Source organism: Tauraco erythrolophus, chromosome W, assembly GCF_009769465.1.
Source record: "Tauraco erythrolophus isolate bTauEry1 chromosome W, bTauEry1.pri, whole genome shotgun sequence".
NCBI lineage: Eukaryota > Metazoa > Chordata > Aves > Musophagiformes > Musophagidae > Tauraco > Tauraco erythrolophus.
In genome coordinates this window covers 11,500,355-11,517,863 of record NC_141497.1, presented here as the reverse complement: position 1 = coordinate 11,517,863, position 17,509 = coordinate 11,500,355, and the positions used below count along the sequence as shown (strand labels likewise).

The following is a 17,509-nucleotide window of genomic DNA, read 5'->3' as shown; positions in this document are numbered from 1 at the left end:
GTCCCATTTTTATATCTTCTTGAATTCAAGTTCTCTTTTTTTGCATGTAGAGGAAATGTGCAGCAAGCAAAAGATCCCCACCACTTATGCAGTACTGTCAAATGCATGAAATTAAAAAAAAACATAGAGGAAAAAGTATTTTTCACTAGCCTTCCATGTAACTACCTTATTTTTAAATAGTATTGTGACTCTTATTTGATTGAGAGAGATTTCATTTCTAATGTTGAACCGTTATCACAAACCAATCTTAAAGTTAGATATTTTTTTTCTTGTGTGTTATGCAATTTCAGTCTATGAACACGGTCTTCACATCAGTGTAGTATACTTGAAATGGGTTGAGGCAATCACCCCTTATCTGATGTGACCCATGAAAATTGCATGGTCATAATAAATAATCAAGTTCCTCATTACTTCTTTCTTTGCCTACAACTAGGAAGCTTTAGAATTCTTTTAATCATATTTATTCATGGCTTGCCACAAATAAATGAGGTTTACTGGTTATTTTTTTTACTGGCATCCTAGACTGACAAACGCATGTACATGTTTTCTGTAGCTTCTGGAGAGAGAACTGTCCTGTCCCCCCATTCTGTGTCCATCCCCCTTCCCCCCCCAAAGAAGAGAAATCCAGGTGCTCATTTAACATTGATAGCACTGTCAATGACACCCTTAAATTGTGTGAAGTTGTCACTGTTCTGTAATTAAAAGCATGTGGGAAAGAAAGTATGATATAAGAAATATTTATAAACCCTTATGTTAGAAAAGCAGCATTTCTGTCAATATCACAACATGGTTCCTATGTGGATGAGCAGCAGGGAATAGTCCAAGGGCTGGGCTGGCCTTGACAGTCTCTCATTAACATCCTGGATCTGAGCTCCTAGCAAGCAACAAACCTCCCTGTACAGCAGATCAGGTCAGCATCTCTCCTGCAGAAGGGAGTCTCCCACTACTATCACTCACCACTTCCCCCTAGTGCTGTTGCATAGTTCAAGTGCAGCCAGCTCTGATGCTTCATTAGACAGAGCTCTCAGTCTCTCATCTGCAACCAGATGCAGAACTATAGAACCTATTCTATAGTTGCAGATCTGCTGATGAAGCAGGTGCCATCCTCCCAGTGCCAGATATCACAAGCTTCCAGCCCTTGCCATCTTGGTAGTCTCCATTTCCCAACCTGATAAACATAGACACTGGCTCCCCCTCCTTCAGTACAATTGGGAGTTTGGGCTCTTGTCTCTGCAGGATTTCTGAAAAGATCCTGCTAATTTTTTTCTCATTATCTCTGATGCTATTCAGTTGTCTGACATCCTGCAGCTCTTTTAACCTGGTAACACAGCTCCTCAACCAGCACACACCTCCTGTAGGCAAGGAGACAGTTTTCCTCTGCCCCATCCTCAGTGAGAAACCTCAGACATTCCCTGTAGCCCCAGACATAGAATGGAATGGAATAGTTCAGTTGGACAGGACCTATAATGATCATCTAGTCCAACTGCCTGACCACTTCAGGGCTGACCAAAAGTTAAATCATATTATTAAGGGCATTGTCCCTATGCCTCTTAAACATAGACAGGCTTGGGGCATCAACCACCACTCTAGGAAGCCTATTCCAGTGTTTGACCAATCTCTCAGTAAAGAAATGTTTCCTAATGTCAAGTCTGAACCTCCCCTGATGCAGTTTTGATCCATTCCCACGCATCATAGATTCATAAAATCGTTTAGGTTGGAAGAGACCTTGAAGAGTCCAACCATTAACCTAACACTGCCAAGGCCACCACTAAATCATGTCCCTAAGCACCACATCTACACATATTTTAAATACCTCCAGGGATGGTGACTCAACCACTTCCCTGGGCAGCTTGTTCCAATGCTTGACAATCCTTTTGGTGAAGAAATATTTCCTAATATCCAATCTAAACCTTCCCTGGCGCAATTTGAGACCATTTCCTCTCGTCCTATCCCTTGTTACTTGGGAGAAGAGACTGACACCCACCTCGCTACAACCCACTTTCAGGTAGTTGTAGAGAGATAAGGTCTCCCTTGAGGCTCCTTTTCTCCAGGCTAAACAACCCCAGTTCCCTCAGCTGCTCCTCATAAGACTTGTGCTCCAGAACCTTCACCAGCTTTGTTGCTCTTCTTTGGACACACTCCAGCACCTCAATGTCTTTCTTGTTGTGAGGGGCCCAAAATCGAACACAGAATTCAAGGTGAGGCCTCACCAGTGCCGAGTACAGGAGGACGATCACTTCCCTAGTCCTGCTGGCCACACTGTTTCTGATAAAAGCCAGGATGCTATTGGCCTTCTTGGCCACCTGGGCACACTGCCGGCTCATATTCAGCCGACTGTCAACCAACACCCCCAGGTCCTTTTTCACCAGGCAGCTTTCCAGCCACTCTTCCCCAAGCCTGTAGCATTGCATGGGGGTGTTGTGACCCAAGTGCAGGACTCGGCACAGCCTCGTTGAACCTCATACAGTTGGCCTCAACCCATTGATCCAGCCTGTCCAGATATCTCTGTAGAGCCTTTTTACCCTCAAACAGATCAATGCTTCTACCCAACTTGGCGTTGTCTGCAAACTTACTGAAGGTGCACTTGATCCCTTTGTCCAGATCATTGATAAAGCTATTAAACAGAACTGGCCCCAATACTGAGCCCTGGGGAATTACCACTTGTGACCGGCCACCAACTGGATTTAACTCCATTCACCACCACTCTTTGGCCTGGCCATCTAGCCAGTTTTTTATCCAGCAAAGAGTACGTCCATCTAAGCCATGAGCAGCCAGTTTCTCCAGGAGAATGCTGTGGGAAACGATGTCCCAGGCTTCACTAAAGTCCAGGTAGACAACATCCACAGCCTTTCCCTCAGCCACTAAGTGGGTCACCTTGTCATAGAAGGAGATCAGGTTAGTCAAGCAGGACCTGCCTCTCATAAACCCATGCTGACTGGGCCTGATTGCCTGGTTGTCCTGTACACGTCATGAGATGGCCCTCAAGATGATTTGCTCCATAGCCTTCCCTAGCACCGAGGTCCGACTGACAGTCCTGTACTTCCCTGGATCCTCCTTCCGGCCCTTCTTGTAGATGGGCATCACATTTGATAATCTCCAGTCATAGAATCATAGAATGGTTAGGGTTGGAAGGGACCTTAAAGATTATCTAGTTCTAACCCCCCTGCCATGGGCACGGACACCTTCCACTAGATCACGTTGCTTAAAGCCTCATCCAACCTGGCCTTGAACACCTCCAGGAACGGGGCATCCACAACTTCTCTGGGCAACCTGTTCCAATTTTTCACCACCCGCATTGTAAAAAACTTTCTTCCTTAGATCTAATCGAAACATACCCTCTTTCAGTTTAAAGCCATTGTCCCTTGTCCTATCACTACATGCCCTTGTAAAAAGTTCCCTTCCAGCTTTCTTCTAGGCCCCCTTTAGGTACTGGAAGGCTGCTGGAAGATCACCCTGGAGCCTTCTCCAGATTGAACAGCCCCAACTCTCTCAGCCTGTCTTCATAGCAGAGGTGCTCCAGCCCTCGGATCATTTTTGTGGCCCTCCTCTAGACCTGCTCCAACAGGTCCATGTCCTTCTTATGTTGGAGACCCCAGAGCTGAATGCAGTATTCCAGGTGGGATCTTACAAGAGCTGAGTAGAGGGGCAGAATCAGCTCTCTCAACCTGCTGGCCACGCTTCTTTTGATGCAGCTCAGGATACAGTTGACTTTCTGGGCTGCAAGCACACATTGCCGACTCATGTTGAGCTTCTCATCCATCAGCACCCCCAAGTGCTTCTCCTCAGGGCTGCTCTCAATCCATTCTCCGCCCAGCCTGTACTTGTGCTTGGGATTGCCCCGACCCACGTGCAGGACCTTGCACTTGGCCTTGTTGAACTTCATGACATTCTCACGGGCTCACCTCTCAAGCCTGTCAAGGTCCCTCTGGATGGCATCCCTTCCCTCCAGCGTGTCCACAACACCACACAGCTTGGTGTCATCTGCAAACTTGCTGAGGGTGCACTTGATCCCATTGTTCATGTTGCTGACAAAGATATTAAACTGCACTTGTCCCAATACCGACCCCTGAGAAATGTCCCTCGTCACTGGTCTCCACTTGGACACCGAGCCATTAAGTGAGACCTCCATGGTTAGCCAGAACTGCTGATAAATGATGGAAAGTGACTTGGTGAACACTTCTGCCAGCTCCCTCAGCACCCTTGGGTGGATCCCATCTGGCCCCATAGACTCATGTGTGTCTAATTAGTGTAGCTGGTCGCTAACCATTTCCCCTTGGATTATTGGGGTTTCATTCTGCTCCCCGTCCCTGTCTTCCAGCTCAGGCAGCTGAGTACTCTGAGAACAATTGGTCTTACTATTAAAGACTGAGGCAAAGAAGGCATCGAATGCATCTGCTTTTTCTTCATCCCCGTTAGTCAGGTGACCATCTGTCGCGGACTGCCTGTGTCTTCTTCCGATGGGTCGCAACCAACCGACTGTTGCGACCACAAGGTATTCTACAATCAGAAGGCTCTTCTAAACTCACTGCTACCTTAATCCAACAGAGAGCTCCAATTCACGCTCTCCCAAGGGCTCCTACCTCTCCAAACTCCAGGAGGGAAATGCCCCCCTCCCTCTTGGGAGTGCCCCACCTTTAAACTTCCCATAGGTCACGTGGTCTCCGGCCAACCAACGTGACTCAGCACCTGTCTTGATGAGGCACAGGTGCTTCTCATGTAGCAGCCGGGAAACTTCCCCGACAATTCCCCCTTTTCTTTAAAAAAAAAAAATTGCCTCGCAGCCTTTAGGGGTTTCCAACGTTTCAGTTCCATTTTCCGTCGCCGTTTGTTAAACACCTTGGGACCGGGTCATGGGGAAGTCGTTCTCATATTTTTTTATCATACCACGTTGGCGGTGGATATATCCATTGTTCTGACGACGATGGATACATCCACCCTGGCTGCTCTGGCTGCTTTAGCATTCCCTCTGCGGTCTTTTCCGGACTGGTCTGCGGCTGTTGCAGCGTTCCCGCAAAGGGCTTGCCTGGGCCATAAGACGTCTGTACACGCTTTCTCTTTCTGCTGTTTCCCGGCCGGCCGTTTGATTTGCAGTTTTTGGCGAGATGACCTATTCTCCCACAAATATAACATCTTTGTTTAGTTAGAGCAGTGGCCAATGTGGTCATCTCGCTTTCTACGGGCCCAACTTTGGCACATGCAATCACCATTTCTTCTAGAGAGGGGTCCCCCGGCAATACTTCAATGACTCTCCGACAATCAGGGTTGGCATTGTCCTTTGCCAGCTGTTTTGTCAACAGTGCCCGTAGTCTACTGTCAAATATCTGCTTTTCTATTGCCCCCTGCAATCTCTCAACGAACCGTAGAAAAGGTTCGTTGGCCCCCTGTTTAATTGTTGAATATTTTGCTTTAGGCTCAGCCATTTCTGCTGTACGTAATAGTGCCTGCATCCCTATTTGTTTAACCTGTTCGAGGATCTGGGGATGCCATTGAGCCTGTATTGCCGGGTTACTAAATACTTGACCCGTTCCCATCAATACATCGGTACCTATAGCATAGCATGGGTCGCTTTGGGGTAATTGGATATTCTGTAATGCCTGCTGGTCGGCCAATTGTCTCCAAACATTTGTGAAAACGGAGCGCTGCACCGGTTGGAACATGACCTGGGCTAGATGTTGAAAATCGTACGGCACCAAAATTTCTAAGTTTAATAATCGTAATAGTTGTGTTACCGCCTTCTGCATGTCCTGGATCACTTTCCATGACCAGCCCAAATGTTTATTGGGCTGGTTGGCACCCGGGAGGGCCAGTTCTACGGGAAACGCACTCGGCTCTCCTTCCATTTTCATTATCGATAGTTTTTTATTACTAACTGGTAACCCCAAAGCTTGTATCAAGTTCCAGTCCCCGGCCTCTATTGCCTCTTTCTTAACTTCGTTCCAGAAAAGTACTGGATCACGATGAGCTGTCATGGCAGGCGGGGTAATTTCTGTTATTTGTAACTGTGGAGCTGGGGATAAGCATGTCTCTAGAAGGGCCGGCGGGGCGGATTTTGGCGACTTTTTCTTTGGTGGAGAAACCGGTGGAAACTTTCCAGCTGAACTGTCGCTTGCTTTAGGGGTTTCTCCTGAAATTTCTTTCACTGCAGGGGGGGTCATGGCCTGCTGCAACATGTTCACTACGGTTGCTAACTGCTGGGATATACCTTGCAGCATTGTCATGGCCTGTCGTACTAATAACGGCTGCATTGCTCGTACTTGTGCCATGTATGTCGCCGGATATGAATTTGCCAGGGGTGGGGTTATTAAATCAAACGGCGGAGCTGTAGGCTCGATACCTCCTGAGGAGGAAGGGGGGGTTGCTGGGGCAAAGGGTGGGGGACGCTCCAGTATCTCCTGGAGGGTGGGGCAAAGTTCCTGCATAGTCCCCGCCACTTTGTTGACCTCTGTGAACAGTGAGGACACGTCTAGTTCATTGTCCACACTGTTTCCCTCAGACAGTTCGTTGCCCCCTTCGTATCCTTCGCTTGCGGATACATAATCTGTAAATTCCTCTTCCTCCTCTTCCTCCTCTTCTGCTGACCCCTTTTGAATTATATTATCTAGGGCCTCCCATGTACGCAGAAGGTCGGTCCGGCCTCTTTGATTAACCACGGCTTCATAGAGCAACTTATCCCCCAGCTTTTTCCAAAGTTCTAGGTTAAAGGTGCAGGTAAGGTTGAATAGATCTTCGTGCCCCGCTGCCCAGTTAAGTAAACTATATAGGTCTTCATTACCTATGTTGAGCCCCTCAGCCATCCCTGCAGATTTGAGAAAGGTGAAGGTCTGATTCTCCTTGACAAAATTCTGGCCCATTTTAGCTCCCAGCAGCTCACCTTGTTTCAGGTGTCTAGGTTGAAACAGATCAATTCACAGCTCTCCTGCTGCTCTCGAGCTTCACTGGGTTTTATCTCCACCGCAGCTCACCCTGCGGTCCAGGCAGTTCGCGTTTCGACGAATCACGTCGGGGTCACCAGATGTCGCGGACTGCCTGTGTCTTCTTCCGATGGGTCGCAACCAACCGACTGTTGCGACCACAAGGTATTCTACAATCAGAAGGCTCTTCTAAACTCACTGCTACCTTAATCCAACAGAGAGCTCCAATTCACGCTCTCCCAAGGGCTCCTACCTCTCCAAACTCCAGGAGGGAAATGCCCCCCTCCCTCTTGGGAGTGCCCCACCTTTAAACTTCCCATAGGTCACGTGGTCTCCGGCCAACCAACGTGACTCAGCACCTGTCTTGATGAGGCACAGGTGCTTCTCATGTAGCAGCCGGGAAACTTCCCCGACAACCATCTTCAACAAGTATCAATCCAATGTTTTCCTTGGATCTCCTCTTGCTGTTAATGTACTTAAAAATGCCTTTCTTGTTATCTAACACAACACTGTCTAGTTTCAATTCTTGCTGAACTTTGGCCTTTCATGTCTTCTCCCTGCATATGTGAACTGTGACTCTAATCTTCCTGCAAAGCCTGACCTCGCTTCCCGAGATCATACAATTTTTTTTTCCTCTTGGATTTCAAGAGGAGTTCCCTGTTCAGCCAAGCTGGTCTTCTGCTCTGCTTGCTTGACTCTTGACACAATGGGATTGCCTACTCTTGTGCTTCTAAAAGATGGTTCTTAAAAATTGACTGCTGTCATGGACCCCTAAGCCCTCAAAAGCAGATCCCCAGAGGACACTGCTAAGTAGATCCCTGAATACCTTAAAGTTTGCTCTCCTGAAGTCCAGGGTAGCAACTCTGCTGTCCTTTTTTCTCATTACACTGAAAATTTTAAGCTCTATCATTTCATGATCCTTATGGCCAAGACAGCCACCTGCTATTACATCTCCCACAAGTCCTTCTCTATTCAGAAATAACAAGTCTAGGAGGGCACGTTTCCTAGTGTGCTCACTGAGTACTTGTGACAAAAAGTTATCATCTTCCACAAACTTCAGGAATTTCCCAGACTTGCTTGTCACAGCAGTATGGTATTCCCAGTTGATGTCTGGGAAGTTGAAATCTCCCATAAGGACAAGGGCTACCAATCCAGTAATTTCTCCTAATTGCCTATAAAATAACTCATCAGTGCTTACATCCTGGCTTGGTGATTGGTAGTAGACATCCACTACAACATCCAATTTTTTTTCCATCCCCCTAAACCTCACCCAGAGGCTCTCAACCACATCATCACTAACTGTAAGGGCTGTACAGTCAAACCTCTCCCTTATGTATAGTGTGACACCTCCACCTCACCTGCCCTGCCTATCCCTCCTGAACAGCCTGTAGCCCTCCATCCTGTCACCGAAAATCCAGACAGAAACTCTCTAACACAGTTTGTAGCATTAGAAAGCAGACATTACTTTATCGCAGCACTAGGGACACGGGGGATATCTCCTCCTAGCATGCACACCTGTCCCTGGACAGAAACTTAGTTATACACTACAATCATGCATATTCATAACGTGTTTACATATTCATTGTTATTCTTTTAAACAATTGGTTAATTTTCTCTCACTTTACATGTAAATTACTTCACATGCTCAGTCCTCTTCCTCTGCCCCTTTCTTTTGGGTCTGGGGTATGTTTAGGGTAGGTGGGTTCATGAGTCGGTGGTCACCAGAATTACCTTTTCCCCAAGTCACTGCTGTGCATGTTCAGAATTCACAAAAACATGAGAACAAAGTTCATACATTTTCTGGGATGTTCCCTTCAAGGGCAGACAGTTCTTGATAAATAGCCTCCCTTCTAATCACTTCTGGCAGCTTCAAGGATGTATGTTCCTTAGGTGTGTGTACTAAATGAAATTCTTATACCAAAATTTTAACCCCTTCTTTCTTGGATAACAATCCCAGCACTCTAGCCATGGAAGTCATTCTGCCAAGTCTCACTAATATCAATGACATAGCTCTAGGAGCTGACCAATGTTTCCAGTTCATCTTGTTCGTTTCTCATACTGCATGCATTGGTGTACAAGCTTTTCAGATGTGCTCCCAAACCCTCAGTGCTCCCTGGAGCAGCATATATGTTTCCACTAGCATTGCCACCGTCAGGTGATTCCATACCAACCCTTGGCTTACTTTCAGCTCTCCTGATGGTATCCCCTTCCCTCATTGATTTCAGTTTGAAGCCCTCTCAATTGATCCTGACATCTTACAAGCAAAGAAGCATTTCCCCCATCAGGACAGGTGGATCCCATCAGGCCTCAGCATATGTTATGTCTCACAGACTCTTCCATGCTTATAAAAACCAAAGTTCTGGTGGAGGCACCAGTCCTGGAGCCAGGTATTGATGTCTTGGGCACACCTGTTTCTTTCATTGACTCTCCCCATTACTGGGAGAATTGAGGAAAACACTACTTGTGCTTCTGAATCTTTTAACATTCTTCCCAGGGCCCTGAAATCTCTTTTGATTGACCTTGGCCTTCTTTTTGTGATGTCATTAGTACCCACATGAAAGAGCAGGAGTAGATAATAGTCTGAAGACTATACTAAGCTCATCAGTTGTCTGGTTACATCCCTGATTTGGACCTCAGGGAGGCAGCAAACTTCTCTGAGAAGAAGAAAACTTCCCATTTTGCAAATGGGTGCCTCCATTCCACTCAGAAGAGTCACTGATGACCATGACTTGCTATTATTTCTTCTCGGCATTGGTCTTAATGCGGGTCTTGATGTGAGGGGTTGGTTGATCTGACGTCGATGAGAGTACTTGTACAGATTCCTCCTCTTCTATCTCGTGTCCTTCATCTACCATACCCAGAGCCTCATACCTATTCTGTAAAGGTAGCTGAGAGGGTAAGGAGGGGTTCCTCTTACAACTCCATGCAGTAACTTGCTTGTAACATGGAAAGCTGCATCTTTCCTCGGGAGCTCTTTGAGTACAAGCTTCTGATGTGCCAGGAGTAATTGTTCCAGTCAGTGCTGAGCTTGAGATATGCATTGTATACATCTTTGTTAATCTGTTTTTGTTTTATACTAGCTCATTTTCTATCATCTATTTAAAATATGGACTTTTTTAATGAAATACTAACCACAAATGTTCAGCCTCTTATTTAGGAGACATAGAATCATAGAATCATAGAATGGTTAGGGTTGGAAGGGGCCTTAAAGATCATCTAGTTCCAACCCCCCTGCCATGGGCAGGGAAACCCTCCACTACACCAGGTTGCCCAAAGCCTCATCCAACCTTCCAGGAATAGGGCATCTACAACTTCTCTGGGCAACCTGTTCCACTGCCTCACCACCCTCAATGAAAAAAATTTCTTCCTTATATCTAATCTAAATCTCCCCTCTTTCAGTTTAAATCCATTGCCCCTTGTCCTATCACTACACATCCTTGTAAAAAGTCCCTCTCCAGCTTTCCTGTAGGCCCCCTTTAGGTACTGGAAAGCGGCTATAAGATCACCCCGGAGCCTTCTCTTCTCCAGGCTGAACAGCCCCAACTCTCTCAGCCTGTCTTCATAGCAGAGGTACTCCAGCCCTCGGATCATCTTCGTGGCCCTCCTCTGGACTCGTTCCAGTAGCTCCATGTCCTTCTTGTGTTGGGGACTCCAGAGCTGAACGCAGTATTCTAGGTGGGGTCTCACAAGAGCTGAGTAGAGGGGCAGAATCACTTCCCTTGTCCTGCTGGCCACGCTCCTTTTGATGCAGCCCAGGATACGATTTGCTTTCTGGGCTGCCAGTGCACATTGCCGGCTCATGTTGAGCTTCTCATCCACCAGCACTCCCAAGTCCTTCTCCTCAGGGCTGCTCTCAATCCATTCTCCGCCCAGCCTGTACTTGTGCTTGGGATTGCCCCGACCCACGTGCAGGACCTTGCACTTGGCCTTGTTGAACTTCATGACATTCTCACGGGTCCACCTCTCCAGTCTGTCAAGGTCCCTCTGGAGGGCATCCCTTCCCTCCAGCGTGTCCACAACACCACACAGCTTGGTGTCATCTGCAAACTTGCTGAGGGTGCACTCGATCCCACTGTCCGTGTCTCCAACAAAGATGTTAAATAGCACTGGTCCCAGTACTGACCCCTGAGGAACACCACTCGTCACAGGCCTCCACGTGGACATTGAACCATTGACCACAACTCGTTGACCACAACATACTGGTACTCCAGAGAAATGGGGAAAAAATCATCTTACCACAAACTCCCTGTTAGATTTATGGTAATATTATGTTTCTATGAAGTAGCCCTGAAATTGGATATAAGGTCTGTGTTTTGGTTTTGCCATCATTAAATCTTTGAATACATAGACTTTGGAGTTAGCACTGATAAACAAGGATTTTCTTGGCTCAGGCTCTGTCAGTGTGAGACTAAAGATCCTGTGAGACCCTCTGCAGTGTGAGGGGCTGGAGTAGACTCCATTTGATCTAGATCTTGATATTCAGTAGAAAAAAACAGGACAATTTAGATCAATAATAGGAAATAAAGCTAAAGTATGCCTGGAACTATTAGAATGGTGGTTTAGGGGGATGATAAATAAACCAGCCCGCTCCAAACTTGTCCATACCTTCTTGTTGTTTCACTGCTGCACATGAACAGGCTCAGACTACTCTCATATCACAGAGAATTAATGTTCCCAAAGAAGAGGCTATATTGGAAATGTCTCCATCCTGATCTAAAGCCATGGAGATGGGTGATGAATTCTCCTCCTTCAATGTCAGACTTTCTGTTGCTCTGATTTCCCCTGCAGAAAAATAGCATCTGGTCTTTTTCACCCCTTCTTCTGTTGTTGAATTTCATGCAGGGTCTCCCAGTCCATTACATCTGAAACTCTGCCACCTTTTACTCCTAAGAGTCATTGACCATAAACAGCTTGCTGTTACCTTCCGCACAGAGTAAGCTGTCTAATCTCCTTTTACTGCTGTAACCAAATGAAAGTTTCTTCAGTAGAGCTAGAAAAATATTTTCCTTTCCTTAGGAGGAGAAAAGGGGGCATATTTTCACAAAAACACTTCACAGAAAAATTCTGTACTAATATTTTTATTGTTCTTTTGGGGATTTTTCTTGTTTGTTTTTGTTTTTTCCTCAAATAGCTTTTATCTTATAAGAGACTCTCTTGTTAGTCTGGATTGGGTATAATTTAATTGATAGTAATTTTGCCTTATTGAGTTTAAGTGGCTTGCATTCTGTGTGATAAAATTGGTCACAGATCTCTTTCTTCCTCAGATTAGATTCTGCCTTGTTCTATAAGCAGACCTGTTGGATATAATGAACCAGCATGAGAAGGATAGCTGAGCCTGGCCTGCTCTTATTTAAAATTTACTTTTGTTGCTAGTTTTTTGGCTTGCATCTGAAGGAATAGCTAAGATGATTTACTATTTTGTTTCCTTTTTTTATCTGTCTTTTGATCAGTCTGGATCGCCATATGCAGACTCATCATGGACACCATAAGCCATTCCGTTGCAAGCTCTGTCCATTCAAGTCCTCTTACAATAGCCGCTTGAAAACCCATATACTCAAAGCTCATGCTGGTAAGTCAATCAGTTCCTTGCTCATGCTCTCCCTTGTCCTCTCTCGATCTCTTTCTCTTGCTGTCAGGCACATATACTTGGTCTTATGTGCTCCCTCTTGCTCAACCTCACACATAGTCTCTCTGTCTCCCTTGTGGGCAGTCACATGTGCTCTCTGCACTCTCTTGCGTGGTCATGAGCTCTTCTTGTGCAGCTGTGCACTCTCTCTCTCATGTGTGATCACGTACTCCCTCTTGCTCTTGTGTGTCCCCTCTCAATCAACCTTGTGCATGGTTGAGTTCACTCTCCTGCTTTCCCTCTCTCCCTCACATGCAGTCACGCTCGCTCTCCCTCTCTATCTAGGTTGTGATCTCCCTCTCTCACATGTGGTCACGTGTAGTCTCTGTCTGTCATGTGTTATCCTTCTATCTTGCTTGCTCACTCTCATGATTGTGCTTGTTCTCCCTCTTCATGTGCGGCTGTATTTTCATGAGCTGCTTCTTTAATTCCTCTCACTCTCACAGTCATGTGCTCCCTGTTGCTCAACGTTGTGCATGGTCATGCTCACTCTCCCTCTCTAGATTGTGCATGCTGTTCCTCTCTTGGGTGTGATGGCTCATGCTCTCCCTTACTCAATCACAAAATCATTACGTCTGTGGCTCCCTCTCTCACAGACGTGTGCTCTTTCTCACAGACATGTGATGCTCTCCCTTGTGCACAGTCATGTTTGCTCTTCTTCTCTGGGTCATGTTCTCCCTGTATCTCATGTGTGGCTGTGTATGCTCCCTTCCTCTCTCTCCGTGATGCATTCTCCTTCTCTCTCTGTCGCACTCTCGGGGAACATGCTTGTTCTCCCTCTCTGTTGCTCCCTCCTGCTCTCCCTTGTGCCTGGTCACCTACTCTACCTTTCTCTCCAAGTCGGGCTAGGTTTCTCTTGCTTGTGGCTTCTTCCTCTCACGTGCTCCCTCTAGTGGTCATGTGTTTGCCACTGCTAGCTTTCTCTCTCGGTCAAGGTCTTGCACTCTCTTTCTCGGTCATGCACTCTGTTTCTTGCAGTCACGTGCTCTCTATCAGTCACATCTTCCTCTCCCTGTCTCTGACATGGTCATAACACTCTTTCTCTCTTTGGAACACAGTGTCTCAGTCTGTGTGGGTCTTCCTGTTGCTCTCAGTCTGGGACTCTGTCATGTGCACTGGCTCATTCTGTCTTGTGTGCACAGTGTTGTGCTTTCTGGGTCATGCTCTCATGCTTTCCCACTCTGGGTCACATTCACTCTTGCTCTTTCTTTGGGTTGTGCACTCTTGCATGCAAGCACTCTCCCTCTCAGTGAGTTGCACTCTTGCATGCAAGCACTCTCCCTCTCAATGAGTTGCATCCTTGCTCCCTCTCTTCCTCCCCCTCCCCCCCCCCGGGCACATGTATGTGCATGTGCTCTCTCTCCCTGGGGCGTGCACACATGCGTGCTCTCTCCCTTCATTGCATGCTCCCCTTTCACTGCATTTTGCGCTCCCTGGGTTGCACACTCATGCTCTCTCTCTGGGTCTTGCATTCTCTCTGAGTTGCGCTCTCTTGGTAATTCATGCTTCCTCTGTATTGCACATTTGCTCTGTGGGTTGCATGCTCTCACACACTCTCTCTGGGTCTTGTGCTCTGTCTGCCTCGTGTGATCCTCTCTCAATCTGTGTCACACATACTCTCTCTGGGGTGTATGCTCTCTATGTCTCTTGGTAGACTCTTGGTTGTGCACTCTCTGCATTGTGCGCTCCTTTAGACCCTGTTCCCTTTGGGCACACACTCTGTCTCCTGGGGATGTGTATGTGCGGCGGCTTAATGCAAGGACTCCGTAGATGTGATATCAGAGACCTTTATTTACCGTTTACAAGCAGCTTTTATAGACTATTCTTCTAGCTACGATGTGTCCACGCACCCTTTGCTTAGTTATGATTGGTTACAACCAGTAGTGCACGCACCTATTTCAGCTTTACCATTGGCTATACCTAAAAAAGCATTATTTTCTATCTACTAAACTAAATATCAGCTTCTCACACTCCCTATATCATCTTCCCATACTCCCTATGTCAGCTTCTCATACTCCCTACGCCAGCTTCTCACACTCCCTTTTCCTTTTTATCCTCTTTATCAGTGTTTCCCAACTCATCAAGAACACAGGCCAACAATCAAGGTCAAACCCCAACTGTAACTGTGTGTATGATTCCACAATTCCCCTTTTTTGTTTTTCTATGACCATTACCTGATGAACCGTACTCTGTACCATCCGCTGAAGGCATGACAATACGCAGGGGACGAACTAGTAACATAATCCCTGCCTTTACTAAGGATACCAACCATCCTGTAATTCATTCACCCGGTCCTTCAATTTCTGTATCGTTTCATGAATTGATTCTGAGTGATGAGACAAGTTCATGCAGCACATTCCTTCTAGTATCTCACAACCACGCCCATGCATTAGCAATAAAAAATTATTGTGGTTTTATAATAAAAGGACTGAGGGTCGAGACAAGAACAGAGGGAGCACCCACCAACCATGGTCCCGGGCAAAACAGACTCAACTTTCCCAAAACAATTTACTAACAGTTGCCCAAAAGGACAAAGGGAAACAAAAATGGCCACTTGAGAGGACAAAGAGAAAACAAGGCCAGATCTCGAAAACAACACCTCCCCACTCCCCTTTCCTTTTGTTCCCGGCTCTACCTTCCCCCCAGCGGCACAGGGGGACAGGGAATGGGGGAGTGCAGGTCAGTTAATTCCATGTTGTTACTGCTGCTCCTTTCTTAAAGGAGGAGGAGTTCTTACACCATTGTCCCTTGCTCCAGTGTATCCCCTACTCACAAGGAAAACTCCGCAAACTTCTCCAGCATGAGTCCTACCCGCAGGACGCAATCCTTCCCCATCAGATCGCTCCAGTGCGGGCTTTACCACAGTCTCGGATTCTTAGGGAGTTGTGGCCACTCACTTCGGTGTGGATCGTCCCACGGACTCTAGATGCCTCACGACCTCGTCGTGCATCCCAAGCTCCATTATTAACAGTTACTCGTCGTGCATCCCATGCTCCACGACCTAAGGCTCAGGCATCTCTTCCCCGATGTGGGTTTCTCCATGGGCCGCGAGTGGGTCTCTGCTCTGCTGAGCCCATCTTGGCTGCAGGGGGGCCACCTGCCATCTTGCCACCAGTTGCAAGGGAAAACTCAGCTCCAGCACACCTCCTCCCGCTCCATCTTCACTGACCTGGTGTCTGTGTGGCCGTTTCTCTCAGATCTCAGTCCTCTCTGGGTGAACTCGGCCCAGAGGGCACCCCGGGAACGGGGTGCTCCCTGAGTTCCCCATGCGGCTCCGTCACCACCATCTTGAGCATGCGGCGCCAGCCCAGCACGGGCAGCCGCCCAGCTGGGGCCAGGGAGCGAGGGCAGTGCCCTCCTCCCTTCTCCTCCCTCCTGGGCAAAAGCACTTTTTCTGTTCCTTTGTCCCAACTTAAATAGGGCAATTCGCAGAGGCGCTGATGATTGGCTCAACCCTGAGGGGGATGGGAATCCGATCTGGTGGCACAGGGAGCAAATCCCCTCTCCTACCACCAGAACCCCCTCGCCCACATCGAACTATCACAAAAATCTATGGCAGCTTGATTTTGCAGCATAGCATGTCTAAAGCGGAAGCTGTAGCATTAGTTTGTTTTGCAAGCCAACAATCCAATTTATTCAGTGTAGTTAACGCCTGTGTCCCTCCAACTGGTGCAAATATTGAAGCTGCAATGATTTTAGCTGGTTCCCAAAATTCTGCTCTGGAACCGCACTAGCTATCATAAGCATGCGTGCTTCACTTATTCCGGATGTGTCTATGACTTAGGATCATGGTGGTGTTAGGTAAATACATTCCTAAAGTCCCTATAGTACATAGATCTCCCCTTATATGCGAAGGAATACCCTGCCAAGCTCTATTATAGCCCTACAGAAGCAGTTACTAGCATATTATTCTCCTTTCTGGGAGTCTTACCATCTCAGCTATGTCCAAGATTCCGCTGAGCAGGAGGGTGTCAATCAGCAGGGTCATCGCAGAGAAGGGAGGCAGGCATGACACCTTCAGGACGTCCCCTGTTTATTCACACAGTGTGCTCTGTAGCCTCCTTCCGCTCCACTCTGAGCCATCTCTTTTATACCCTCAACAGAGTCTATGAAACAGAGCACTGATGCGGTGTTGCTGCACGCATGGCCAGTGCGTGCAATAAGGCTGCCAGGTATGTGCTCTGCTGGCCAACAGCGATTTTTGTGGATCGCAACATGTCGTTCAATAAAAATCCTCCTAGCTTCCTTTTTCAGTTACATACTCACAACTAAGTCCAGTTTGTAATTCTTCCTCATTAATTTGATACCAGTCAATTCTTTTCCTTCCAGTAGCTATGGGTGGAATCCATACACATTCCAATAGGAAAAAACACACAAAGCATATATACAAGCAACTTTCACACGTGTAATATATCAAATAATAAGAAACATAAAACCAGTTTATATATTAACATAAAATCTTCTATTACGAGTCTTTTGAACCATTCTCCTCATTTGGCGTTTCTGTGATCTCTGCTTGCTCTGCTGATTCTTGAATCTCCCTTTCTCTATCTGTAGTTTCAAAAGTCCTGGCTGGCTTTACGTTTCTTGCCGGTAATCAGTATGGACCTGTGGGAAGAAGAACACAAGCAGACCCTCTTCCCCATGTAAGCAGAGGCACAGGGCCGTCCCAATGAGTTGAGCCCAGTTCCTTATAATATACCGTTGTTTTTTCTACAAAAATGGCACTGGTTTTAAAATGACGATCCACAGCTGTAGTATGTTGCCTAGAAGCAGACAAATTAAGAAAATTTAAAACATATGTAGCTTTGTCTAAGGATTCCTGCGGGGAAATATACGGAAGATTCCCCCTTTTTTGTTTATCAAGTGTTTGTTTTAACGTTAAATGAGTTCGTTCAATAACAGCTTGTCCCGTAGGTGAATGAGGGATACCGGTAGTGTGAGTCACTCCCTGATCCTGTAAAAAGGCACC

The 17,509-nt window shown here is 46.8% G+C and overlaps 1 protein-coding gene across 3 annotated transcripts in view; it reads left to right on the top strand.

Moving 5' to 3' along the window:
- Window positions 1-17,509, top strand: part of LOC147526212 (zinc finger protein 462-like) — a 98,257-nt gene that overhangs the window by 9,732 nt on the left and 71,016 nt on the right. For all 3 annotated transcript variants that reach the window (XM_086630219.1, XM_086630218.1, XM_086630217.1), the window contains exon 5: window positions 12,362-12,480. In XM_086630219.1, the coding sequence (XP_086486345.1) occupies window positions 12,362-12,480 (119 nt within the window). The remainder of the gene's footprint in view (window positions 1-12,361; window positions 12,481-17,509) is intronic.